Source organism: Psittacula echo, assembly GCF_963264785.1.
Source record: "Psittacula echo genome assembly, chromosome: 2".
Classification (NCBI taxonomy): domain Eukaryota; kingdom Metazoa; phylum Chordata; class Aves; order Psittaciformes; family Psittacidae; genus Psittacula; species Psittacula echo.
In genome coordinates this window covers 146897257-146921014 of record NC_137737.1, presented here as the reverse complement: position 1 = coordinate 146921014, position 23758 = coordinate 146897257, and the positions used below count along the sequence as shown (strand labels likewise).

Sequence of the window (23758 nt, the reverse complement as noted above, 5' to 3'; positions counted from 1 at the left end):
CGTGGCAGCTTGGTTATAAGTGGTTAAAATACCTTTCCTGCCGAGGTGTTAGCACAGGTTCCTGTTGATGTTTGTTTCACTTTTAACTTCCCCCTCTTGATGCTTGTTGTGCCCTTTTTCAGCAGGTTGAAGAACCCTCAGTTCCTTTTCTTTTCCTCCCTGTAGAGCCACTTGTGTGCTGTGATCAAGCAGCTTCTTCCTCTTCTCTCTGATAAGCTGAACAAGCTGAGGTCTGTAAATCTCTCTCAGAAGGGTGTTTACTACAGTCCCTTCAGTAACTTTTCTGTTCCCTTTTGTTCGTTTTCAGTTATTCAGCATCTTTCTTAAGTGTGGGAGTAATTATTAGCACTGCATGTTTTCTGGTATCTGCCTCACTGACTCCAGGTACACAGGGACAATTTCTCCTCTGCACGTACAGCAATGCTTGATGCGTCTACAAGTTCATTTGCTCTTCTCTAAGAGCCTTGAGCTGCTTGTCACTCTAAATTCTTTACGGAATTGCTCCTTTTTAAGGTAAAAGGTCTTGTTTCAGATGCCAAAGCATTGCAGAGGGTTTTGGTTTGCTGCATTTTATAGTCTCTTAAACAGTATGTAAAGGATGTCTGCGCTGCCTGAGGTGCTCCACAAACCCTGCTCCAGGTCGGCACCTTTTTAGCCTCCGACGTCGGCAGAAATTGCTGACACGTCTGGCACGTGATTCGCGGCGCTGCTGTAGGAAAATGCGTGTATCACAGCCCATCTGCAGGCTGAGAGAGGGAGCTGGGCGAGAGCAGCTGCTCACAAGTTGGCAGCGAGAGCTCACGGTCTCATTTATACCCGTTGGGGATGCGGCACACAAAACCCAGGCTCAGATGGGGGCTGTGCAGCCTGTTCTCCCACCAGTGCAGGGTGCTGCAGTTATGGTTAGGAAGAGGTGGGAAGCTGGAGCTACCCTGATACGGAAGCCTCCTTATGGATGTCTTTGTACCTGCTCTGTGCTTATCACTGGGAAGTTCAAAATAATATTAAATATTTAAAAACTAGTATCAAACAGCACACCTGTGTAGAAAAGCAGCACATGCTTATTGCATGGCCTCTCTCTCAGTGAACATCATTCCCTTCCATCTGTTGGCTGTTAGCACTTGGCCAAAAGAATTGTTGTTCCTCTGGCTAATCTGATGACTGCTGGCATCCCCTCGTAAACCCTTTTGTCTGGACAGTCCTGTTTTCCTTGGCAGTCTGCGGAGCGCCAGACCACAGGTCTCTCCCTGATCTGAGCACTTGCATACCGATGCCTTTCCTGTTCCATTTGCCTTTATGCCTGAATTGCTGAAGGAGGCATAACAAAGCGGTGCAGGGCAGGAAGCAATTAGAGAGCAAAGGGCTTTTGTGCCAGGCTTCCCCTCAGGGCTGCAGGAGATGCCTGGCTGTATCTCCCCCAAGGACTGGGGCTGGTAGAGTTGCTCCCACATGTAAGTGTAGTGTAAGCGTGCACCAGGTATCGGCAGTGGAGCAGAATGCAAATGCACTGGGGAGTTCTTGCCCTGCAGCCCCACAGTTCACTTGAAGTGTTCTGGTGTCTGGCAGATCACAGGAGAAGGTGCCACCACACATCCAACCTGACCTGTGCTTCTCATTAGAGTTCTGGCTATGAAGCCAGCAAGCTTGAGATTCCCTTGCTGGGGTATAAGATTTCTCATGGTTAAAGCATTATGTGGAGTGGAGACTCCTCCCTCCAGAAGAGTGGGTCTTTTCAAGCCTGTACAACCTAATAAATAATTCTGAGGAAACTGAATTTGTTGGTTTCTTTAAAGAAACATAATTATTTTAAAATGACAAACTGGTCCCTTTGTTGATAAATGTTTTATATCCTTGCTGCTATGCCTGAATAGTTTGTGTAAATAATGTATTAGCTCGCATACAGACGTAGCGCGTTCAGGCAGACACTGCCCAGCGGGGCAAGAATGCTACAGAAATGAAATAGATGATTCTGTGTGGTGCTGAGCACTGGGAGCAGCCATCAATAGGCTGAGAAACGCCATCTGCATCTGTTAGGATTGGTCCTGATATAGCTCCGGTGCCTGACACTGCAGTGATGCATTAGGGCTACAGATGTGAGCAGTCAGGCATCCACCATCAGCAGGTATGTGGTTTCCCTGGCACCCTTAGGAGCAAGATGAAAAGCAGCACTCGGAATTGCACTATGGGCTGCTTTAGATGGTGTTTGGCACTTGCGTTTGCAAACTGGTTTTCAAAAGGCTCGCTTTGCATGGTTGAGGAGAGTTCTCCTTCAAAACGAGGTTTTCAGTTTGCTTTGGTTGGTTGTGCCTCTTTGTTCTCAAAATGGGCCTTGAGTTTTGAACAAGCAGTTTTGCAGAAACCGTGTGTGAGGTTCTTTGTGTGTCAGGGCAGGGTCAGGCAGGAGGAGAAGGATATGCACCAGGGGTTTCGAGATAAAGTCCTTTGTAAATAGTGCAGAACTGGGTGTACATGCAAGTACACATGGGTGCAAATATGCTCGTGGGGGGGTTTTATGCAGCAATTTAGCATGATAAGGCTGGGGCCTGGGCACCATGTGCCACCAGGGGCAATCATAGAACCACAGAAAGGTTTGGGTTGGAAGGGACCTTCAAGATCATCCGGTCCCAACCCCTGCCATGAGCAGGGGCACCTTCCACTAGAGCAGGTTGCTCCAAGCCCCATCCAACCTGGCCTTGAACACTGCCAGGGATGGGGCAGCCACAGCTTCTCTGGGCACCCTGTGCCAGTGCCTCACCACTCTCACAGTAAAGAACTTTTTATATCCAATCTAAACCTACCCTCTTTTAGTTTGAAACCATTACCCCTTGTCCTGTCAAAGGTGTCTAAGACTCTGTCCAGCGCTATTGAAGGGAACATTGTTACACCTCATCTGGTGTAAGGTCAACTGAAGACCAGTGGAGTTGCCTAAACATCCCTGTAAAAGAAAAAAAGAAAAAAAAAAACACCTGAAAAGAAGCCAGCTGCAGTTCTAAACTTAATGGCGTGCTGCTCGCATTTTCCTCTTGTTCAGGAGAAGAGTCCTGCTCCAAAGGGGCTTGGTGATGCAGAGATGCAGAGGAGCTGTGCTCTTGTTCTAGCTGCCTTTTTTTGCTGAGAAAACCAAATAATAGAAAAGTTTGATTTTACTGTAGTCAGCACAAGTACAAGCACAGCGGAGGAGCAGATCTGCGGAGTGACACATCCCCTTTTACCTGGCTGCTGTCAAGCACTGTCAGTTCTCCTTCTCAAAGTGCACATGGGGTGGTCTGGTTTAGCTTTGTGTTAACAAAACTGAAAGACAATTATCTGTGCCTTTTTCTGTTTCTTCCTGCTGTCTCCTCCTTTCTGTCTCTGTCCTGGGTTCAGCAGTAGCAGTCATTTTGTCTTAAACCAGGACACTCTCTTAGAAAATGAACATTACTTTAACACTGTTGAGTGCAATAGGTAAAACATTTGTTGAGTTTCCTGCCCTTCCACAGCTCCCTCTCCTGCACTGCTTCTTTGCAGAAGTTAGTCCTCATTGAGTCCTGAAGATCAGCACCCGCTGTCAGTCAGTGGAAACCCACCCTGGACTGTAACAGTGCTGGGATGTCACCCTAAAGTTCAGCCTACGAAAGCACACTACACAGAATTAGGGTTCTCGCCCTCTACTTTGTGTCCTACTCCTGTTCTGGGAGCTCTCATTTATAGAAAGGAGAAATAAAACATTTTGAGATCCTGAGATGAGAGCAAATAAGAGAACTGGTAAACAGCCAGAATATTGGAGTATCCAGATACGTCGTGGTGTTACCACTCCTGGGGACTAAGCTGCAGCTGACTTCTTCTGAGTAAAAATAAATCACTTCTCTATTTCAATCAAAGTTGTTCCGTAGATATGCTGAACCCATTTTTCCTCCAAGCATGGTCACATTTTGGGTCAGCATGCCTAGACAACATGGGGCTCTGCCAGCACTTCCTCTGTGAAGTCCCTCTGTGGTGTGTTTTTGGAAACAAGTCCAGTCGTTCATAGAAATGAACTCCTGCATAATTAGAGCCAGTATTGCACATCGTCTTGGCTTTCCATTTTTAGATGTTGCGTCTGGAGGACTATAACTTTTAAAGATGCCAACAAGACACTTAGGAGCTCGATAGCTGTAATGGGAAAATCTGTGGAGCTGAATAGAAAATTATAAGCTTCATAAGGACCATTCTAAATCGTTCAGTAAAGAGCTCAGACATCCAAAACAAGAACAGCAATGATAACCTCTTCTAATTCCGTCTTCAGGGGGTTGCACTGTCTCTACTATACTGCTGAAGTCATGGTCCTACTGGCAGCTTAATGGAGAGGACAGTGTTCTTTGGACGCTGGACTCTGCTGGGTCCTGTTATTGGACTGTGGCATAAACAAGTGCAGAGCACTGGTTTTACTCATATTTTACCATTAAGGGCTTGTAATCAGCCATTTCTCTCTCTAAGTTGGTTAAAACATTCAGTAGCCCCAGATACTGAAGCACAAGACTTTAAAGAACTGATCCTTTTCAGCGTGTTTTAACCTCGAGTTTTCAATAAAGAGCTGTTTAAAAATAATTAAGAAAGATTTGGAGGATTCTGTGTTATTTTGACAGGCAGGAGGGAATCACCGGCTTCAGAGCCGACAGGTGCTGACAAGGGAGACATCTCACAATAAGTCTTTTCTTCCTCTGCACTCTGAGGCTTTCAGGTATGTCCTGTAATCTCAAAATTAGAGTGCGTGGCAGATGAGCTGAAATTTGTTTCTTTGTTCAGAAGGTGCAGTATGGATTTTCCTCTGTTTGGATCTTTAATCCGAGCTGGTGCTTCAATAACTGGAATTCCAGTACTGGCTTTGCTATTTTTTTCATTTATATTTTTTAAGTTAGAGAAGAAATCAATAAGAAAACCACCTTTGCAGTGGGAAATCACCCCAAAGATGTTTGCAGCTGGACTGTCACAGCATGTGAGGTCGGGTAATGGGACCAGTTGAGGCTGTTCAGGACAAGTGTTTGACACTGCTTCACTGCTAGAAGAAGTCTAAAGTCTGAACAGAGTCACTCTGTGAAGGACAGACTATAATATCCCCAATTTTAAAAATTAGAATTACAGAATCCCAGACTGGCTTGGGTTGGAAAGGACCTTCAGGATCATCCAGTTCCAACCACCTGCTATGGGCAGGGACACCTTCCACTAGAGCAGATTGCTCCAAGCCTCATCCAACCTGGCCTTGGAACACTGCCAGGGATGGGGCAGCCACAGCTTCTCTGAGCACCCTGTGCCAGTGCCTCACCACCCTCACAGGGAAGAACTTCTGCCTAATGTCTTGTCTAAATCTCCTCTTTTTCAGTTTAAAGCCATTCCCCCTTGTCTCTCACTACTTGCCCTTGTAAAAAGTCCCTCTCCAGCTTCCTTGTCATCCCCCTTTAGGCACTAGAAGCTGCTCTAAGGTCTCCCCAGAGCCTCCTCTTCTCCAGGCTGAACAACCCCATCTCTCTCAGCCTGTCTCCATAGTAGAGATGCTCCAGCCTCTGATGATTTTTGTGGTATCCTCTGGATTCTTTCCAATAGGTCCATGTCCTTCCGACATTGGGGGCCCCAGAGCTGAGCACAGGACTGCAGGAGGAGTCTTAGGAAAGTGGAGCAGAGGGGCAGAAACAATCACCTCTCTCAGCCTTCTGGCCACTCTCCTTTTGATGCCGCCCAGAATATTAGTTCTTTGTTGAAATGCCAAAGCACACTGACAGGAGTTCATTCTTTGAACTTACTCCTGCATTTTTCTGTGCAGAGTACTGGGGAATAAGGCTGTGTAGATGAAGCCCAAGTTCAGGCTGCGTGGTGGTTTCCTCATCAGTGAAATGGAGATGCTGCTTTATTTCCTGCCAGCAGGCCAAGGTTCTTTACATTAAAATATTCAAAAGGGAGTTTGTGATCTCCAGCAAAAAGGCAAGGTAGAGGTGCCATAGTGGTGCAAAGTGTTGATGTAATTTATTTTTAGAAGAATCCCTTTAGAAAGAGCCTGCCTGAGCCAGTGATCATCATTACAGGTTGGTCTTTACCTTGTAAGGGTTCAGCAGCTTGATGGGCAATAAGTGCCGGACAAGCACATTTCAGGCAAAGAAGATATATATGTGTTTATGTTCCTTCACAGGGGGTGGCAGGAAAGGTGGGTATGACCCTGTGGCTGTGTGCGTGTATGTTCCTGGCCGTGCGTGCGTGCCTGTGAGCATCAGCATCTTCAGCGCTCTCCCACTGACATAGAGGGTACTGAATTCACAATGTGGGGTGCTGCATGTACCTTCTCAGGAAGGATACAAGCGAGTGGTGCTTTTGCTTCCTTATGGACCTTTCTTATTGAGGCGCGTTATGAGTTCTCTTGCTGCCAGCACAGTGAAGTGCTGCTGTGAAACAAGTGCTTTTACAGGACTTCAAAGCCTAGGAGCCAGAGTTTGGTTTTGGAAGCGGCACTGCATGATGCTGTTAGCACATTGGTGGTAACTGGGGCATAACACTGCCAAGAGAGGCACCTCGGCAGGGTTTGCCTCTGACACGCGACATGCAAACCCTCTCTGGCACACTTGTTATCTTTAAACAGCAGATGATTTTGGTAAGACCACATTTGCTACTGGTGTAACCACCACACTGGAGCCAGTTGGATAGTGTTTGGCAATCCAAATGTTGTGCCTGTTTCGCCTGCACCATCTAGATTTACAGGGTGCTCTGTGTAAACATCTGGACAAAAATTGTTAAGAGCATTTTTATGTATCAAGAGTATACATTGACTTCAGTGGCTTGTCTATCCAGATGTTTCTGTGCGTAATATCAAAGTGAACCAAATCCAACCGTGATATCACTGGAGACTTTAAAGTTGATTTAAATTTCAATGGTTGCTGTCCATCTTAACCATAACAAAGTTGTTTTAGCAATACATTGAAGTGAAAGCTCTACTTCCCTGTTTGTCTTTGTTAATACAAACTTCTGCACTAAGAGACTACACTGGCATGGAAAGGAAAAAAACAGTTGCACCTTGACATAAGTTGCTGAATAACTGCAGAGTTTCATTTCCATTGTCAGGCCTAGAAGAATTGTGCAGGATTCCCATTAATTTAGTAGCATATTCAGATTGGGCTCATGTTCACACCCATACTCGGCTGTTCCCTGTGTACCTACATCACTGTTCATGCACCCTGCTGCTGTACTTACACGTAGCATCCCTTGGAGTCCTGCAGTTAGGGCAGCATGGCTGCAGCGGCTGCAGTAATGAACCAGGCTGAAAGAAATACTCCAATAGCTGCCTTACAGAACTTGGCAAGAAAATCCTTTTTATGTGAGTTTCAAGGTCGTCAGATATCATTATAGCCAAGTATTAAAAATTTCAAAGAAAGGAGGCAGTGTGTTTGATTTATAGAATAATTATCTAGCTTTCGCTCTAACTTGGCTTTGGCGATGGTTTTGCAAGCACTCGAAAATTAAATCCATTTTTTATGGCACTACAAGGTATTATCTCACAGCAAATGATAATTAAACACCTGTGAAATCAATTAGCCCTTTAAGCAGGGGGAAAAGAGGAAAAAAAAGAAGTTTTCCAATTATGTTTTTGCACCTCCAAACTTTCTAATTCCAGAACCGGTGCTCACGGAGAGGGAGGTGAGCTGCCAGCCGGTAGCCTGTTAACCAGCAGTAAGATCACCTCAAAAGCATTGCACAGCCGTAAATCCAAAAGCAAGCAGTTCATGGCGACGGCACCTTTCCAAGTAGGACGTGTTATCCTTTTGAGCTCAGTGCTGGGCAGCTCTCTATCCAGCACACAGCTGAGCTGTCAGCTTTTCTACAAAGACACGTACTCACTTTGGTGCTCTCAGTGCCAAGTTTTACTTGACAGTTTATTTAAAAGTCAGCATACCTTAATGGAAACCAAGCAATAAGACCCTCATTGTGACAGGGTGGGTTTCTTTTCACTTCTCCAGCCTGCAGTTCAGAGCCATCTGCATTAAGCATTCACACATGGAAAACTGGCCCATAGCTTAATAGCTGAAACAATATCCTGGAAAACTGGGAAACACTCTGCCATTTAGCCTTGCGTTGTAGGTGTTTAATATCTGTCTTTGTTGTAGAACTTGAGCTGATGCAGAGACTTCTGGAATATGCAGCATGTGTTCATGGGCTTTCAGATTCAAGGAGGGAGCCCTGGACATAGTTGGTTAAGTGCCATCACAATTTTTGGCTCAGGAAAGGAAAAAAGAGCTCTAGTTCCATCTGACATCTACAGCAGTATGTGCTGAGACTCCCTGCCAAAGATGAGTTCCAGCATCTTCCAAAAGATGGATCATGTGTGGCACTGTTAAAATACGTCCTGCTGCGTTAAACCCATTGTATTTGGTTTGGGTTCTGCTCCTGCATTTCCGTCTGAATTTTTGGTAGCCATAACATACAGCTAGTTTTTGGTGAGTGTTGTATCACAAAAGGAGGGAGGCAGGCAAGCACTCTGTGGCCTCCTTATCATTCACAAGGTCTCTCTAGCTGCTGGAAAAGCCACCAGTCATCTGTGTCTCAGGTTTGGGAATGATGATGGTATCCCTTATCAGTGTTCAGAGGGGATTAGATAAAAAAATATGTACACCGCTTTGTGATTCCTACATGACAGGTGACATACAGACGGATAAAGTATGGTAATCATTACATCTGGGTAGCTGGACATGTCTGCTGGTCTAAATAGCCAATGTCTCTTTAGACGTCTCTTCAGTCAGTGGCCATGTGGCTTTGGAAATACAAATAGTTTATATTAAAATTGTAATGAAAATGTTTCCCAGGCCAGTTTATAATCTCTTAAGTGTAGTGACATGGGGAAATGCTTAAGCTGTATGAAGGAATGTATGGCATGGCTGATTAGCCACTGCAGAGCCTCTGCAGCCTGCCCAGGCTCCTTGGGATAATGGTGAACCAGGAATCCCAAGCAGCCCTGTAATCCACATGCTGATAGACAAGGTCAGTACATCAGAGGGAAAAGAAAAAGGGTGGTGGGGGGTGGGATCTAGACATTAAAAGGGTAAGAGCATTTGGCTAACAGCATTTCTCCATCAGATGATTGCCTACACAGCACTGCACCGTTTATACCTGCTTGATAGATGGGGCTGAACATGTTTTCTCAGCTATGGGTGGTAGCAAGGAGGGGATATTTCAATTAAAGTGTGAATAAATTAGAATTGATTACAAATAGAGCTATTTGTTTACGCTGCCTAAAATGGTATTAGCTGTGAACAAGGTGTATTTAATTATAATGGAGGAAAGCCTGAAAGTTAATAGAACACACTGCTGATTCTTGCAGAGGAATGCTAGCTTTGGGTTAAATCTGTATCTATTTTAGTTCCAAAGCCCCAACTGTCACTTTAAAGGCATATGCATTTTGGATGTTAACATGTTTGAATGATGCAGCTGAGGCCCAGGCCAAGCCGACCCTAAAATTGGCAGTAAAACAGTACCTCCGTGCAAGCACACAGAATGAAGGAACATAGCAATACGAGCAAAAAGCATGTGCAGTCTTCTAACATGGAAACCAGGAGCTTCTGGAAACAAACACCCTCTGAGTAAATCAGGGTGCTCCTCTCAAAGCTTTCCTACAGTAAATGCTCAGGAAAATTAACTGCCAGCAGTAGAGGAAAGGAAAGTGCCAGGATGAGTGCAACACCGAGGCAGCACAAGCAAGGAAGGATTGCCTGTGTGGTGCCCCGTGGTGCCGCTCTGCACTCCAATTCCTCAGCTGCAAGTGGAGCTTGAAAAACCTCCATGGCTGGGTAAAACCAGAGCCTCCAGATAGGCGGGTAATGCAGAGCTGTCCCCACAAGCTGGCAGCTCCGCGTTTGCAGAAGCCACAGCTATGCAAGCTGGAAGACCGTAGCAAATCTCCCTGCCATCTTCAGATGTTACCGGCTAATGAAAATAAGTAGTTCTGAAAACAGATCTAACCCTTATTGCCAGGGGAGAAGAAGAAGAGGAGTTTCTGGAAGAACCTCTTCTAAACACTTGACTATTTTCTCTGTAAGTTAAGGCTCTCTGTCAGTTTCCAGCAGGTTTATACTACTCCGTTGCCTCCCTGAGGTACTGTTGAGATTAGTCAATGAAGATGGAGGGGAAATCAAGCCCATCATTGATGTGATACTGGTATTTGCAGTAAATGCCGGATCAGTACTCAATGTACAAGTGTCCTGCTCCAACTGAGAGGGTGTTCCTGGATGTCTGGGCCAGCTCTGATTTCTCTCTTGGACAAGTGAAGAAGGAATTTCAAGTCCAGCAAAGATTTAGCTTAGATACTTGTCTTTAATCATAGAGATTATCTCACTGACTTCACTGAAAGCATTTCAGGTCAGTTAAGGGAAGTGCAGAGATGGTTTCAGGTGAGATGTGTAGGCTTCTAGAGTGGAAAAAAATGCCAGTTGTAAATAAGCAATTTTCCCTCCTCAACAGAACTCTGGCAAAGCTCAAACCTCCTGCTGCGTGCGTAGCTCCTATAGGGCTGAGTGGGAAGGAGTCTGAAACTGAGGGTTGCCCTGACACCTTCTCTCTTCCCCATGGCCTGTGGGCTGGAGCTTCATTCCCTAGATGACGCTTTTGTGGCCAAGTGCTCCTCCAAATGCTGCTTGGCGGCTGAGAAAAACATTGAGTGGTCTCTGCTGCAGACTCAACTCTGAAGTTCTGTTTGGTACATGTAAATGATTTCCTCCACAAGCGATGCTTCACATTACAAAGCCACGCTTGCAGCTTGCCGGGGATGTTTATGTATTTGTGGCTTGCTAAACATGTTGTGTGAAAGGTGTTTCCAAATTCACATTGAAATATACTGGGTTATCTTCTTTCATCTAAGGCAGGATGCCCCCATTGTGTGCTACCCACGAACTAACAGAGGTAAAGTTAGCATCTTGTGTCTAAGGCTTTCACATAGATGCTTGATCCTGGAGTGGTCGCTGGGGGGTTAAACTGGAAGTCAGAGGTTGTGTGGGGTCACCTTAAAACAGTTGGGTTGAGATTGCAGAGAAATTTGTTCATGAGAAGAATCTCTGTGCAATTCATTTGCTGCAGCAGCTCTTGATGGATATTGCTTTACTCTGGATCTGCTCCTCTATTTGTGGGCTCTCCCTAAAGTGAGTGGGAATTTGTGCCTATACATCAAGGTTAGGGTGAGACTTTCAGTGTAGGTATGATGCAGATAAATTGCTTGATGACCATGAACCGTGCTATTCCAGAGCTCAGCAATAAATCACACATTAGGCTTTAAAATGCACAAACGGGAGCAAGACGCTCACTGATTTCCAGGTGGGAAATGATCAACAAAATCCTTTTTTCTCTTTATTTTCCCCTCTTTGTATATCTATCCTAATACCAGTAAATGAGATAGGAAAGTAAAGGTGCCCAATGTAAGGTGCTGCTGGCACATGGAGGACTCGCTTCCACTGGCCTTGTCCTCTGCTTTTCTTTGTGTTCTGGTTCTGCCATCGATATTTGTGGATATTGTTGCATTCCAGGGTACTAACAGGAATTTACATTTATAGCTGGTTAATGATGGGGGACTTCTGCCTGGCATACTCTAGCCCTACAGGGTATTCTATTTTGGTTATATATTAACATTTCCTGTCATACAATATGTGGTGAAAGTGACGAGCCTCCGACCTCTTGGTATGTAAAAAAGGAATGCTTAAAAATGGCAACTTGCTTTATTTTCTTGGTATTCCAATTTCCTCGTATTTTCCCCTGTGAGCTGTGTCACTGCTGGCTGGGGAGCTGGGACATGGCTGCCAATCAGTATCGCACACAGAGAAAAAGAACTTGCTGCCACTCAGATGAAATATGTATGTATGTATTTTAACCAGAGTTGAGATACGGTGTAAAAAACACCAAAAAGCCCTTTGAAGTCTGTTTTGTAGTTTTAATTAATGCAATGAGGGTTTTTATTTTGCTCTCAGTGGAGATAATCTTAATCCATTCACAGTGACCTTTTCTTGTGCAAATTAGCTACACACGCTTGTTTAAGCAAATGGGCCTTTGAAAGATGTCTCTTCCTAAAGACTGGAGCTTATAATTGAAAATTGGCTTACTCCCATCTTTCTGGCCTGTGTGAGAATAGGAACGTAGATCCGGACTTTTTTGTATATAAAATACAATCATATACATAGGTATATACATACACATATATACACATACAATAAACATTGCTCTGCCTGCTGGCTACAGTTAAATTAGATTATTAGTGTTAGGAATCTGCGTGCCACAAGTTGCTGTCAGAAGAACATCTGCCTTCAGAGTCCAGGACACTGGAGAATGGAGGGTGCTTAATCCAGATCCTTTTGTCTCAGATGAGGCTGATGCCATTCACAGCTCCATGGGTACAATTAGCTAATAACAGGCTGGAAACTGTTAGGATTTGATGTGTGGTTTTGGTGAATGGTTTCAAGGTGATTGATGGAAATGGGAAAAAACCCAGGAGTGTCTATAAGCACTTGAGTTTTAATTCAGAGGAGCAGGGGCCATTGCAGCTATGTGGTTAATTGCCAAAATTGGACAGTTTATCTGTCTCAGCACACTTGACAGTAACCACCAAGTGAGTCATTGTAACCTCCTGTCCCTTTTTGAGTGCCTGCTTGATAAGGGAAGATTTCTTTGGCATAGTTTGCATATTCTTTTGCTTTGTACAAACCTCTTGTGCAGAAATGAGCACAGTTGTGCATGGGCTTGGCTAAATCTGAATAGAAATCAGTGGCACTGCAGTGCCGCAATGGTGCTTTGGGTATCAGTGTATTGCATATGATAAAGTTTGTTGTTAGAGCTCGTGCACACCTGTTTGTATAGAAATGGCTGGTTACTGCAATGGCAAAAGCATTTTGTACATCCTCAGTTCCATTACCACTTTCCCCAGCTCTCTCCCATGGTGGTTGCTCCTGAAGGTGAACAAAAAGAAGCCAGGGAGGTGGCTGATAGACGGAGGCAAGGAGGCAGTTAACCTGGTGGTGAGCGGTCTTGGTCGGGGATGATGTTATCCAGATGGGTCTCAACAGCTGTTTGCATTTTCATGCCCAGTGACTCCAGGACTCATGCTAATTGAATTTTCTCTTTTCTCCCCTGTTCTTGTTAGGTATGATTACCGTGAAATGCTGCACAATGCCACTTTCTGTCTGGTTCCCCGTGGCCGCAGGCTTGGCTCTTTCAGGTTTCTGGAAGCCTTGCAGGTAAGAGCTGCAGTTTAAAGCAGTGGCTATGCTGGCTGCAATTCAGCATGCAAAAGCAAGGAGGTGGGGAGCAGGGAAGTGTGTTTCGTTTCCCTAGCGGACAATAATCCACTTTGCAAAAGCCTCTAGTCATACTTCTGAAGCAGTTGACAGCTTCTTCCCAGGAGGGGCTGAGCACTGAGCTCATCTGAAGGTTGAATTGGGTTACCTTCAGGAGAAAGGGTTTCCCTGGATGTGGTGAGGCTGAGAGGTTGGTCCGGTTTAGAGCAGTATCAAGCTGTGAGACTTCCCATGGGAGACACTGGCCTTTACAAGCCTCAGGGCAGTAAAAGTAGGGGTTTGTTTTCACTTAGCCCGAACAGACCTGCTTATGCATTGCCTGTCTTGAGATAGTGCTCACTGAACATGCAGAAGGTGTCCTGAAGTTGTAAAGCCCCAGATGGAAGCTTCACATGAAGGTGGATATAGGCTGGTCTCACAGAGCCCACGGTGCGTCTGGGACAGCACCTGAATCCCTTTCACCTTTTAAACCCGTTTTGGTTAATGGTCTCCCTGTTTTGCTGTTGGCCAGCAGCAAAGGGCAATGCAAAGGGGCTCCTGAGTCACTGTGGCAGCCTGACACTGAGTGATGGAGCCTGACACTGACCTACTCCAGCTGCAGCTGTCCTGACCCTTTTTTATTAGCAAGCATCAGTTCAGGGTCCTCAGTCAGCCATACAGAGCATCTTGGGAGATGCTGGAGCTCCCCTCTGGGACTGACATACGGATTTCCATGGGGACTGGCGTGGAGGGAAGGCTGAGTGGGTTCTTGGTGTCAGTGAGATAGCAAATGAGGACACCTTACAGGGTCCTGCCTCTGGGTGTGTGTTTACAATCTGGGAAGCATCCCAGCATTGGCAGTAAAGCTGTTACTGAATAGCATCACATCACTTTTCTTCATCAACCACAAAATGTCCCAGCCACTACTAAAGAATAATGTTTACCGCAGTGCAGACCAGGATTCAGGTACCTGAGTGTAGGTGTATAATGTCATTTTAGAAGCCACATGGCTTTCTGGCTTTTTGGTGCTTCTCCAGAAGGTCTCAGTAGATCCTGTGTCATGTCTGCCAGCCTTTGATGGGTTTCTTGGGTATCCTAGAGCATCCCAAGTGTGCTGAACGCTTAGGATAACCACTGAACCCTACACTTACTGTCACATTTGAGATCCAAGTTCTGGACTGTCACTTACCTCTTCGCTCCTGCTTGGAAGATTAATAGCCTGCAAAGTGCTGTTCCTTCACTGGCCTTTTCAGAGGAAGAAGTGAGACTGGCTTATTTGGAATGACAAGTCACTTCAGATCCTCCAGAAGAGCACTGCTCTGGTCTTCTCTCACCTGGGCCAGGAGTCATGCAGCCTCTGTTAGATACAGTATTGAGGAGAAGAAAGCAGGGAGCGCACCTCACTATACAGAACTTGGAGGCTCCAGGTCGATGATGATAAAATGCAGGCACTGAGGATTTTTCGCTCAGTCTGGCAACAGTATTCACCGATTATAATGAACTCCCATTATCTGTCTGGCTCCAAGACATAATCCAGATTAAGTGGAATGAAAGACATAATTATGAAAGGCATAATCCACATTAATGGATTGTTTTAAACATGAAAACACATTGCCAAGTGTTTTCTGGTTGGCTTTTTTCATGCACAAATGTCATTCCTTTATAGAAGATCACAGTTCCTTACACTTCATTGTTGCAATGCAGAGACTTGACCTCTCTAAAGTCCTGTGTCAAATACATGTGAACAAGGAAGGTACAGCAGTCTGAAAAGTTCCCCTTTATACCATCTTTTGGGTGCTATAGCGAGATCTGAACCCTACTCTGGACACCTAATTCAGAGCACTTAAGCTTGACTTGATCCCAAAGAAACTGCATTAGAACATGGGCTTGATGCAGATCATCTGATGATAGGTTCTTGCATCACATCAGGAGGCTTGTGGTTTGGATCTTGTATTGAGATCCAGGTGACCGGAATGTGGCTGTGATCATTTGTTTATGGAATTACTGCCTTATTTACTGAATAGTCACAAACATGCTGTCAGTGCAGAGGAACATGTGCAACTCAGAAAAGATTAAATAATGTAGACAGATCATACTGATATGAAATAGATACTAAATGTGCATGCTTTGTGTTTGTTTTAGAACAGAAAGCAATTCCTATTTTTGTAGGCAGGTGGTGGCAGATGAGTTGTGTTTGTGCAACTGCCTCTATTTGGAGAGTTTACATCAAACAGAATAGGGAATTCACTCCTCCTTTGTGGAAAAGTGCCCTGGAATTAAATATGATTTGTATTTTCTGTAGGGTTGTCTTGCAACATACTGTAAAAATAGGGGAGTTAGCTCCCTGCTGAAAGGTTCACAAAGCAGTGAGGGAGACCATCATGTTGTATTGAGTTCCCCAGTGTTACATCTGCATTATTATAACAGTTCTGCCCTCATCTGGCAGTGTAAGCACCACATTTCAAACTCCATTCTCCATGCAAATCCCACCTTTCAGCGAATATGAGTAAGTACAAAAACCCATAAATGTTTGGGCTGCTCTCCTGTGGCTTCTAGCTTCTGGTATTCTTTGCCATGGTGCCTCTCCTTCTGGGGTTGTGCAGAAAGCAATGGTCACAGTGTTGGTGCAAACCTCAACACTTGCCCTGGTCACCTAACGACTGCAATGCCTCTGTGTGCGTGCAGGCTGCCTGCGTCCCAGTTATGCTCAGCAACGGATGGGAGTTGCCGTTCTCGGAAGTGATTGATTGGAACCAAGCTGCCGTCATAGGCGATGAGAGATTGTTATTACAGGTAAGAGAAAGACCGTGGCCTTCAGCACATCAGTTGATTATTGCTGCTGCCATCTAAATGGACGGGGAAGATGAATCCAAAAGGTCAGGACTGTAAAAGAATTTTTATCATGAAGGGATTGTCTGTGTCACACCAGCTATGAACTCATTTAATATGACATCATTCATTTTTTGACCTGAAGGTCACTGCAGCCACATTCCAGGCCAAGTTCTTAAATGCCGTAGACTTTTATTTTTCCTAAGAGCATGAAATCTCTTCTGGTGTGAAGCACCTGGATGCTTCTTTAAGGCAGAGCTGGCCTGGACTGGGTGCTGTGATGAAAGGGAAAATATTTGAAAGCAGATTCTTTAGTCATTCAGTAGTTTGTCCTCAGGGGTCCCACCATCACTGTGTGTCTGGCTGGCAGGCACTGAAGGGACTCCTCAGGAAAGCAGGTATTTTCTAAGGCAAGGGTTACCACCTACCATCTTTTTGGGAAGCAGAATCAGTTGTTTTTCTGAGGTCTGGACCATCTAACATTGCTTTCTGAAGCAGTGTTCATGTCACTTGCTGTCAGTCTCCTTGAGATCATGGAACAAAAGCAGGCTGAGATGTTAGAAATTCCCTGCTTCAGCATCTACTTTGGCTTTAAATTCACTTTCTTTTTCTTCTGTTTACCTAGTGGGTTTCCTACTCTAAATGCATTCTGTAAACTATGTGGAGAAGTTAATGTTAGGAGACGTTCTTGAAAGTTTAGTAGCATTTGATAAAATGCCATTACCCAGCATGAAGCTCTACGAAGATCTATGGTACCTGGAATAGCCACTAAGTGGTCACTAAGAGGGGCTTTTTTTATGATTGAATTCAACTCATATCCAAGGTAGCAAGCTGTTGTCATGCACAGAGAGAAGTCTACAAAGGTCCTGGCACCCCAAAAACAAAGTACCGTTGAAAGTGGTGAGATGCCTATTTACTTGTCTGAAGAAGTAAATATTTGTGAAGAGCTGACCTAGCAAGCCCTGCAAAGTGCTGCCTGTTCTCCTTAATGTGATCCAAGCTGCAGATATAAAAGAGCCGTTGGATTTTTGCATCTGTGGACAGCACATCTTTTCTGAGCAGAATTATTTCTCTGTTTAAATAATAACAATAATTTGCTGATCCTCATGCTTTCCGGTACCATGCCATTCGTTCCCTTCACAGCTGCTGCCATATTGAACAGCTACTGCACCGTTATTAACAGTGGTTTTAAAGAGCTGGCAGAGGGCCTGAATGTCTGCTCTGGGAAATGTTTTTGTTATGTTACAGTTTTTCATTTCCTGTTTGAGAGCTGCTCGGATGTTTTTATTTGCATATTCCCCTCATCATGACGCTGGGAGAGCTTAATCCAACCTCTCTGCGTTTATTTGCACAGGGTGGCTTTTCTCTTCCCCCTACTTATTACTGGAATGACCTTTTATTAAGGTTCTAATAATTCCAGTGTAATCCTGCCAGATTAGTATTAATACATCACTTTCTCCACCTGTCTTGCTTGACAAGTAGATTAATAACTAATAGGCAAATGCAGTCAAAATGGGAGCTCTGATTTTCCTTTCCAGCTGTTGTAAGAGAGCAGGCACCGAGGCTTTTCAACCTTGGCAATGTGTTGGCAGGCACCTGCAAGCATGGTGTGGTCTGTAAAATCATAACAACTCGCAGTAACCTTCACAGTCAGGGCAGCCTTCCCTTTCAAAGGGCATCGTTGGGAATGAGTATTGATTTTATTTGGTGCTCACATGCATACGCACAGAAGGTTGCACGTAATGCAATGAAATGTTTAAGTTTATAAAGAAAATGCCATATTACCACTGTGAAGTGACTTTGATCTTGTGTTTGCTGCTGGTAATGATCCCGGATGTGATTAATGCACATCTGTGGACAAGCCAGTACAGGTTATGTCCATGGTCCCTCTGCTTATTGGAACTTACTGTTTAAATAATGAAAAGAGAGAACAGTCACCTAAAAGATGAAATTGGATGCAGTTATTTATATCATGTCTTGACTAGTGACATGATCGGTTAGAAAAACATGTTCTAATACATGTATGTAGCTTCCATCTTTCATACTAGTCTTGCAGGAAATATTTTACTTAAAGATCTTATTTTACTTCAAGGGCTTACAGCAAAGGAATGTAAAGTACCATCTTCGACACTCTCACCGTTTTCTTGTGTTACACCTTGCTGGAGTGCTAACTCCCATAAGCTCAAATTCTGTATTCTAGTTAGCAGTGTATTTAAGATGAAGGTCTAAGAGACAAAGGGCTGAAAAAGTAGAGATTGTCCCACCTGACATTGCACCCTGTGGAGCCATAGTCCTTTTGGACGCAATGTCCAGGGTGCAAACTATGCGTAAAGAATTTCTGATTCTTGTGGAAATTTGTTATATATAAATTCTTAAAATCCCGAATTTTCTTTGGGAAATGTTTCATGTGAAAGCCAATAATGGTCACTGCCACGTCGCAACATAGTTAAGGAATAAGCAAAGTGTGGTTTGGTCAGGAAAGGGCGGGATGTGGTGGCGTGCAAGAAAACTCCAGAATAAGCTGTGGTGTGCAAAAAGCAACACACAGCCCAGGTAGATGCTTTTACGACTAATGACTTCGGTAAAAGATTTATGAGAAATGAGTGTCTGAGCACAAGGTGGCCTAATTTGAAATCACAAAAAAAGTGGGTGCAAAAGCACAACCCTTCATTCCTGAATAAGGTGAACACAAATCAGCAATGTATTCTAGCTGCCTTTCTGGTGCTGGGAGTAGCCCTTGTAAGTGAAACAAATTCCAGTTAAATTTGCTTGTTAATGTCAGTTTGCATGGTCAAAGAGGTGTACTGGAGACCTTGGTCAGTGGCCTAAGTTAAAGGACACATATATACATTAGTTTCCCTCCAGTGTAGAAGAGGGATGTGGGGATGGGGAAAGATGTAGAAGTGAAGCCCTCCCCTTCTGAGCAGTCACAATTTTCATGGCAAAGCATTGCAGCAGGACAGGTTTTGGGTTTTATTTGTAAGGCAACTTATATCAGAATTAATGTGTTGATTTAATGGAAAGGGGAAAAAAGAATCAGTGTTTTCCCTTGTGAGTAACAGGTGCTGTGGGAGGCGTTATTCTTTCCACCCACAGTAATTAGTAAAATGCAATTTGATCCACAGGCTCCCAAAAATTGGAATCTTACTTAAGATGTTGCTATGTTTTCCTTAGGGCACTTACTGTTGCCATGCTGTGGTAAATGCAATTCCAGATCCCTTTAATATACTCTGAGAGCAGGGATTATTGTTGGACTCTCAAGACCTGCAAGGACTTGTTTGTTAAAATACTAGTCCATGAAAACCTTTGTGCATGAGGGATGCATGAAACAGCTCCTTACTGTGCCGTGCCACAGCGCTGGGGAGAAGGAGCTTTTGTTACCATAAATCAACCAAAACCTAGAAGAAGGCAGATTAAGAAAACCTCGTATATTCCGTACCAAAGGCTATAAAGGGTTGTGTCCCATTCATTTTACATCAAGGCTTTAACTGTTGCAGCACGCATCTGGGTCGGACAGGAGTGCTGAAGCCGTGCAGCTTGCAAATAAGGAGAGGGCTTGTCAGCAGCATATTAATTTGATGAGATTGCATTGTTTTCTGAAGGTCCTGACTATATTGCATCTTGTATTACAGATTCCTTCTACAATCAGGTCTATCCATCAGGATAAAATCCTAGCACTTAGACAGCAGACACAGTTCTTGTGGGAGGCTTATTTTTCTTCAGTTGAGAAGATTGTATTGACTACACTAGAGGTGAGTAAAATTGCCTGGGACCTTGCCAGGCAGAGAGGTTTCCATACCTGTCCAGCTGCTCCTGTCCTCTGCTGGCATCAGACCTTGGTTTTCATGGCACACAGTTGGTCACTAGGCAGAAAGCTCAGACTCTTGATCAGTTTTCTCCCCTAAGGAAATGCTTTCTTCATTATCTAAATCCACATTAGAAAACTGCCATGGTGAAAAATGGGAACTACCCAACACATGGAAAAGTTGTCGTGTGTGATCTTGCCTTTGCAAGGCTTTATGGCTTATGAATCACTCTTCTTGTCATTAGTAGTGAATGTGTTTCTTTAAGAAACCTTTCTGGAGCTTATTTTGGAAAAAATATTACTGTAGAGCTCCTCCTTGACCATTCCTTAACATTTTGATGCCTTGTGATGGGGCTATTGTTCTGGCTGAAGGAAAAGGGAGGGCTTGTAAATCAGTGTCTTATCTTCACACACAGCATAAGGGAAAGGCCTGATCATCCATATAAAATATTAATAAATAATCGTAATTAGACTGCTGTTAAACAGGGAGACAGATGAGCTCAGATGTGGAGAGAATGCTTTCTGAATTCAGAGGCAGGAGAGATGAAAGGCTCTTTAGAAGTAGGGCCCAGGCGACAATTTCAAAAGCAGGTTTAGCTTCTAATTGTTGTGCAATTTTGCACATAAATTTTTGACACACTTTTACCGCTGCAAGTGCCTCACTTTGTAGGTGCAAGTGCATTCGTCTTATGCTAATGCTTCTGCAATTGCATCCGTCTCTGTGCACAGTTGTAAAGCTCCACATTTCCCGCTGTGCCTGCTTACCCTGGAAAACTGCAAATGAGTGCTGCTGCCTGCTGTACAGGTTGCCTGTGGCTCATCTACCTCCAGCTGCTGCTAAGACAGTCCCTTAGGATTTTCTGTGCCAGTAAAGAAAATCAGCCAAGGAAAGTTTTCAGAGCCCCTGGCATAGCTACCCTCACAATGCTCTCCTCACCATCGGAAGAGCGTGTCTTCATCTGTGCTGCCTGTTGGGAGATGCTCTGCATCCTCAGCCTCCCCATAAGCACTGATGAAGTGGTGATAATTATCACAGCCTACGCCAGGATCAGACTCACAAAGCTGGAAGACCGTGTGCCATTGCTTACAATCTGATTTACCCTTACAGAAGCACTCTGAGGGACAGACAAGGGTGCGCCTTCCCAGCACGCACCCTCTTGTCAGTAAGGATTGGTACTTCTGCCTGTGCTGGCACTGCTCTGGAGGGGATATAACCTGCAGCCCCCTTGGCCTGGGTGTCTGCCACATCAAGCTCCAATGCTCTCACCAATGTGTTTTTAGCACTGCTTTGGGACACATTGACCCATGTGGCTGCAGGTGCCCAGGGGACAGCAGAACCCATAATAAAGCTGAAGCAGGTGGGCAACCATCAAGGTGGAACTTCCTCTCAGAGGGGAAGAACTTAAAGTGAAAACAAAAGTCTTCCTGGAAGGTTAAATTTAATGAAACCAAGTAATGTATGCCTGGTGTTGAGGCTGTTTTCTCGTTTGTTTGCAAGGGTGGGTTTGGTTTGAGGTGGGTTTTGTTCATTTTTTAATTCAGAACTCCCCTGGATTTTTGAGACAGCTAATAGGAATTCTGTTCTCCTGAACAGATGCTCATTTCACATTTCAATTTGCCTAGATAAAGGCTGGAGTTAACTTTTCCTTAGGAAAGGAGTAAAGCAGTTGAGAGTGATTTTATTTGTGTGTCCGAAATCTCCCAGCAGGAGTATATCCTCTTCTTCAAATTTGATGTTTGGAAGTAGATTCCTAGCAGGATTATTTTTTTTTCTGATGGATGGTACCCATCTTCTGTTGTAACTCTGTTACATCAAGAGTGCTCTGATAATGCTACACATCACCACAATAACCACTTTTCCTGCCAGTACATCTCCATGTATGAGGATGTCAGTAAGGTCTTCACCAGGTGTCTGCAAGGACATCACAGCTCTCCTCTGGCCTTTATCCTGCACACCACTGAAAGTTTAAAGGTCCTTGTTCTTCTTGCAGCATTTGGTGCCCTAAGGCAAACAGCTGACAGCCCAGAAGAAGAGGTTTGAATCGTTTGGCCACCAATCCCATACTGCAGGCATAAAGGAGCTGCTCAGTGCCATGGACATGGTGTGGGCTGGGAAACGTCTGCTGCAGGCTGGTGGGTGGAAGTGCTGGCAGCACAGCAGTGGACTGCTGCAAACACTACCCAGATATGTGCTCTAGGAAATCTGCACATTTTCAGCTTGGTCTTCTCTGGAAAGAAACCCGAAATATCCCTAAATCCCTTTGTGGTGTGCAGTCCTCCCCTGGGGAACAGGAGAGGAGAGAGACAGTACAGGCAAGGAATGTTTGAATGCTTGGCCGGGGCATGTTGAGGAGCAGCAGTGATTAAGGCAATATGTGAGCTTTTTGAAGTGTGAGGATGAGGGAGACGAAAATATTGGACTATTAATGAATTCCAAAAAGAAAAGGGAGATCTCACCAGATCGTAACCTCTTCCTTCTCTTATTAAACTTCCTGTCATGCCTCATCATTAGAGAGGCCGTGTAACTGCTGTCTGCCTGTACAATATGCGCAGTGTGGTACACTCTGCATTTTAATTGATCGGCCCTCCACATTATCTGTTTTTACACTTTCCTGTTCTGGTTCTGCCAAGTTGTCTTTTCTCCTCTCTGTCATGACAGACAGCTAGGCTCCTTTTGTAAGCCAGGAGTGTGATAAATTAATCCTCCATTTGTTAACTGTGATAAACCACTGCGGGCAGCTCCCCAGCCTGGTGCTGCTGAGGTTGGTGTGCAGGATGGCACTGGGGCCCTGCTCCGGTTAGAGGTGAGCTCCCTTCGGGTGTGTTGAATGCCAGTCATGTGTTTCCCTTGCGGCCAGCACAATGGAAAACTCCACTGTCTCTGAAAACCACCTGACCATGTAAATTCACAGACTTCTCCTTACCTGATTATGCCCCAGTTCTGAGAATGCGGGAGGAGGGAGCTGTAATATTTAGACTTTGTGGTAAACACTTGACAATATGTACTTTCTGGGTTCTGGTTTTGTTTAGTGGCATAACTGGCAGATGGAGAAACAAGAGCCATCATCCTTTTTTGATTCTCCTCACTACCACGCAGGAGATCTGACAACTGATACACCTAATTTTCCAAGCAGAAATACTCGGATACGCTCTTGTCAGTGAAGGAAATACATCCTCAGTCTGTTATTCAAAGACCAAAAAAACCCCTTAAATTAACTTACTCAAGTGAGCGAATTAGTGCATATTAGCTATGGTAATTGGCTGTAGGCAGAATTCAGACAAGCATGCAAATGCCCAGCATTTGCCCCAGTTTAGCAGTGCGTATATTGCCACCAGCAATGAATTGTCTAGCACAATGTAACTGGTGTTTTAATGTGTTCTTGTCATGGCAATCAAAACTTCCAGGAAAAAAACTGCTCATGCTAACACTTATTCATGGTTCTGTATTGACCAAATGTCCCTGAACTCAGCTGCTTACAGAGATTTTAGCTTGTTTAGACTCCAGCAGCTGCTTTCGTTCAGCTTGTGTTGGGTCTTTTTGCTTGCTTTGGTTTTTCCTGTGCTGTGGGTGTACATCTTTAGTTTCGTAGATTTTAAGGCCAGAATGAATGATGAGGGATCAGATTTAGTCCAACTTCAGACCCATGGATTTTTACCCAGCTATACCTATATTAAGGCTAGAGATATTAAGTTAGGAGAAGCAACCGTGTTCTTGGCACTTGAGCCCTGTGCAGTGCATAAACTGCCAGTTCCATGAAATCTCCTTAGGAGATGGCAAATAAGCTGCAGGAGAAGGCAAGGCAATCCTGCTTAGCTGACTTAGGGGAAAATTCTTTCTTCATCACCCCCTGGCCCTTTGCAATGCCCCATCTCCTGACTTGCC

The 23758-nt window shown here is 44.5% G+C and overlaps 1 protein-coding gene across 1 annotated transcript in view; it reads left to right on the top strand.

The window, feature by feature from the left end:
- The window catches only part of EXT1 (exostosin glycosyltransferase 1), a gene marked incomplete at its 3' end in the record, with an annotated part of 178096 nt that overhangs the window by 139600 nt on the left and 14738 nt on the right, over positions 1-23758 (top strand). The window contains exons 2-4 of the mRNA XM_080610863.1: positions 13109-13202; positions 15927-16034; positions 19703-19822. Of these exons, the coding sequence (XP_080466989.1) occupies positions 13109-13202; positions 15927-16034; positions 19703-19822 (322 nt within the window). The remainder of the gene's footprint in view (positions 1-13108; positions 13203-15926; positions 16035-19702; positions 19823-23758) is intronic.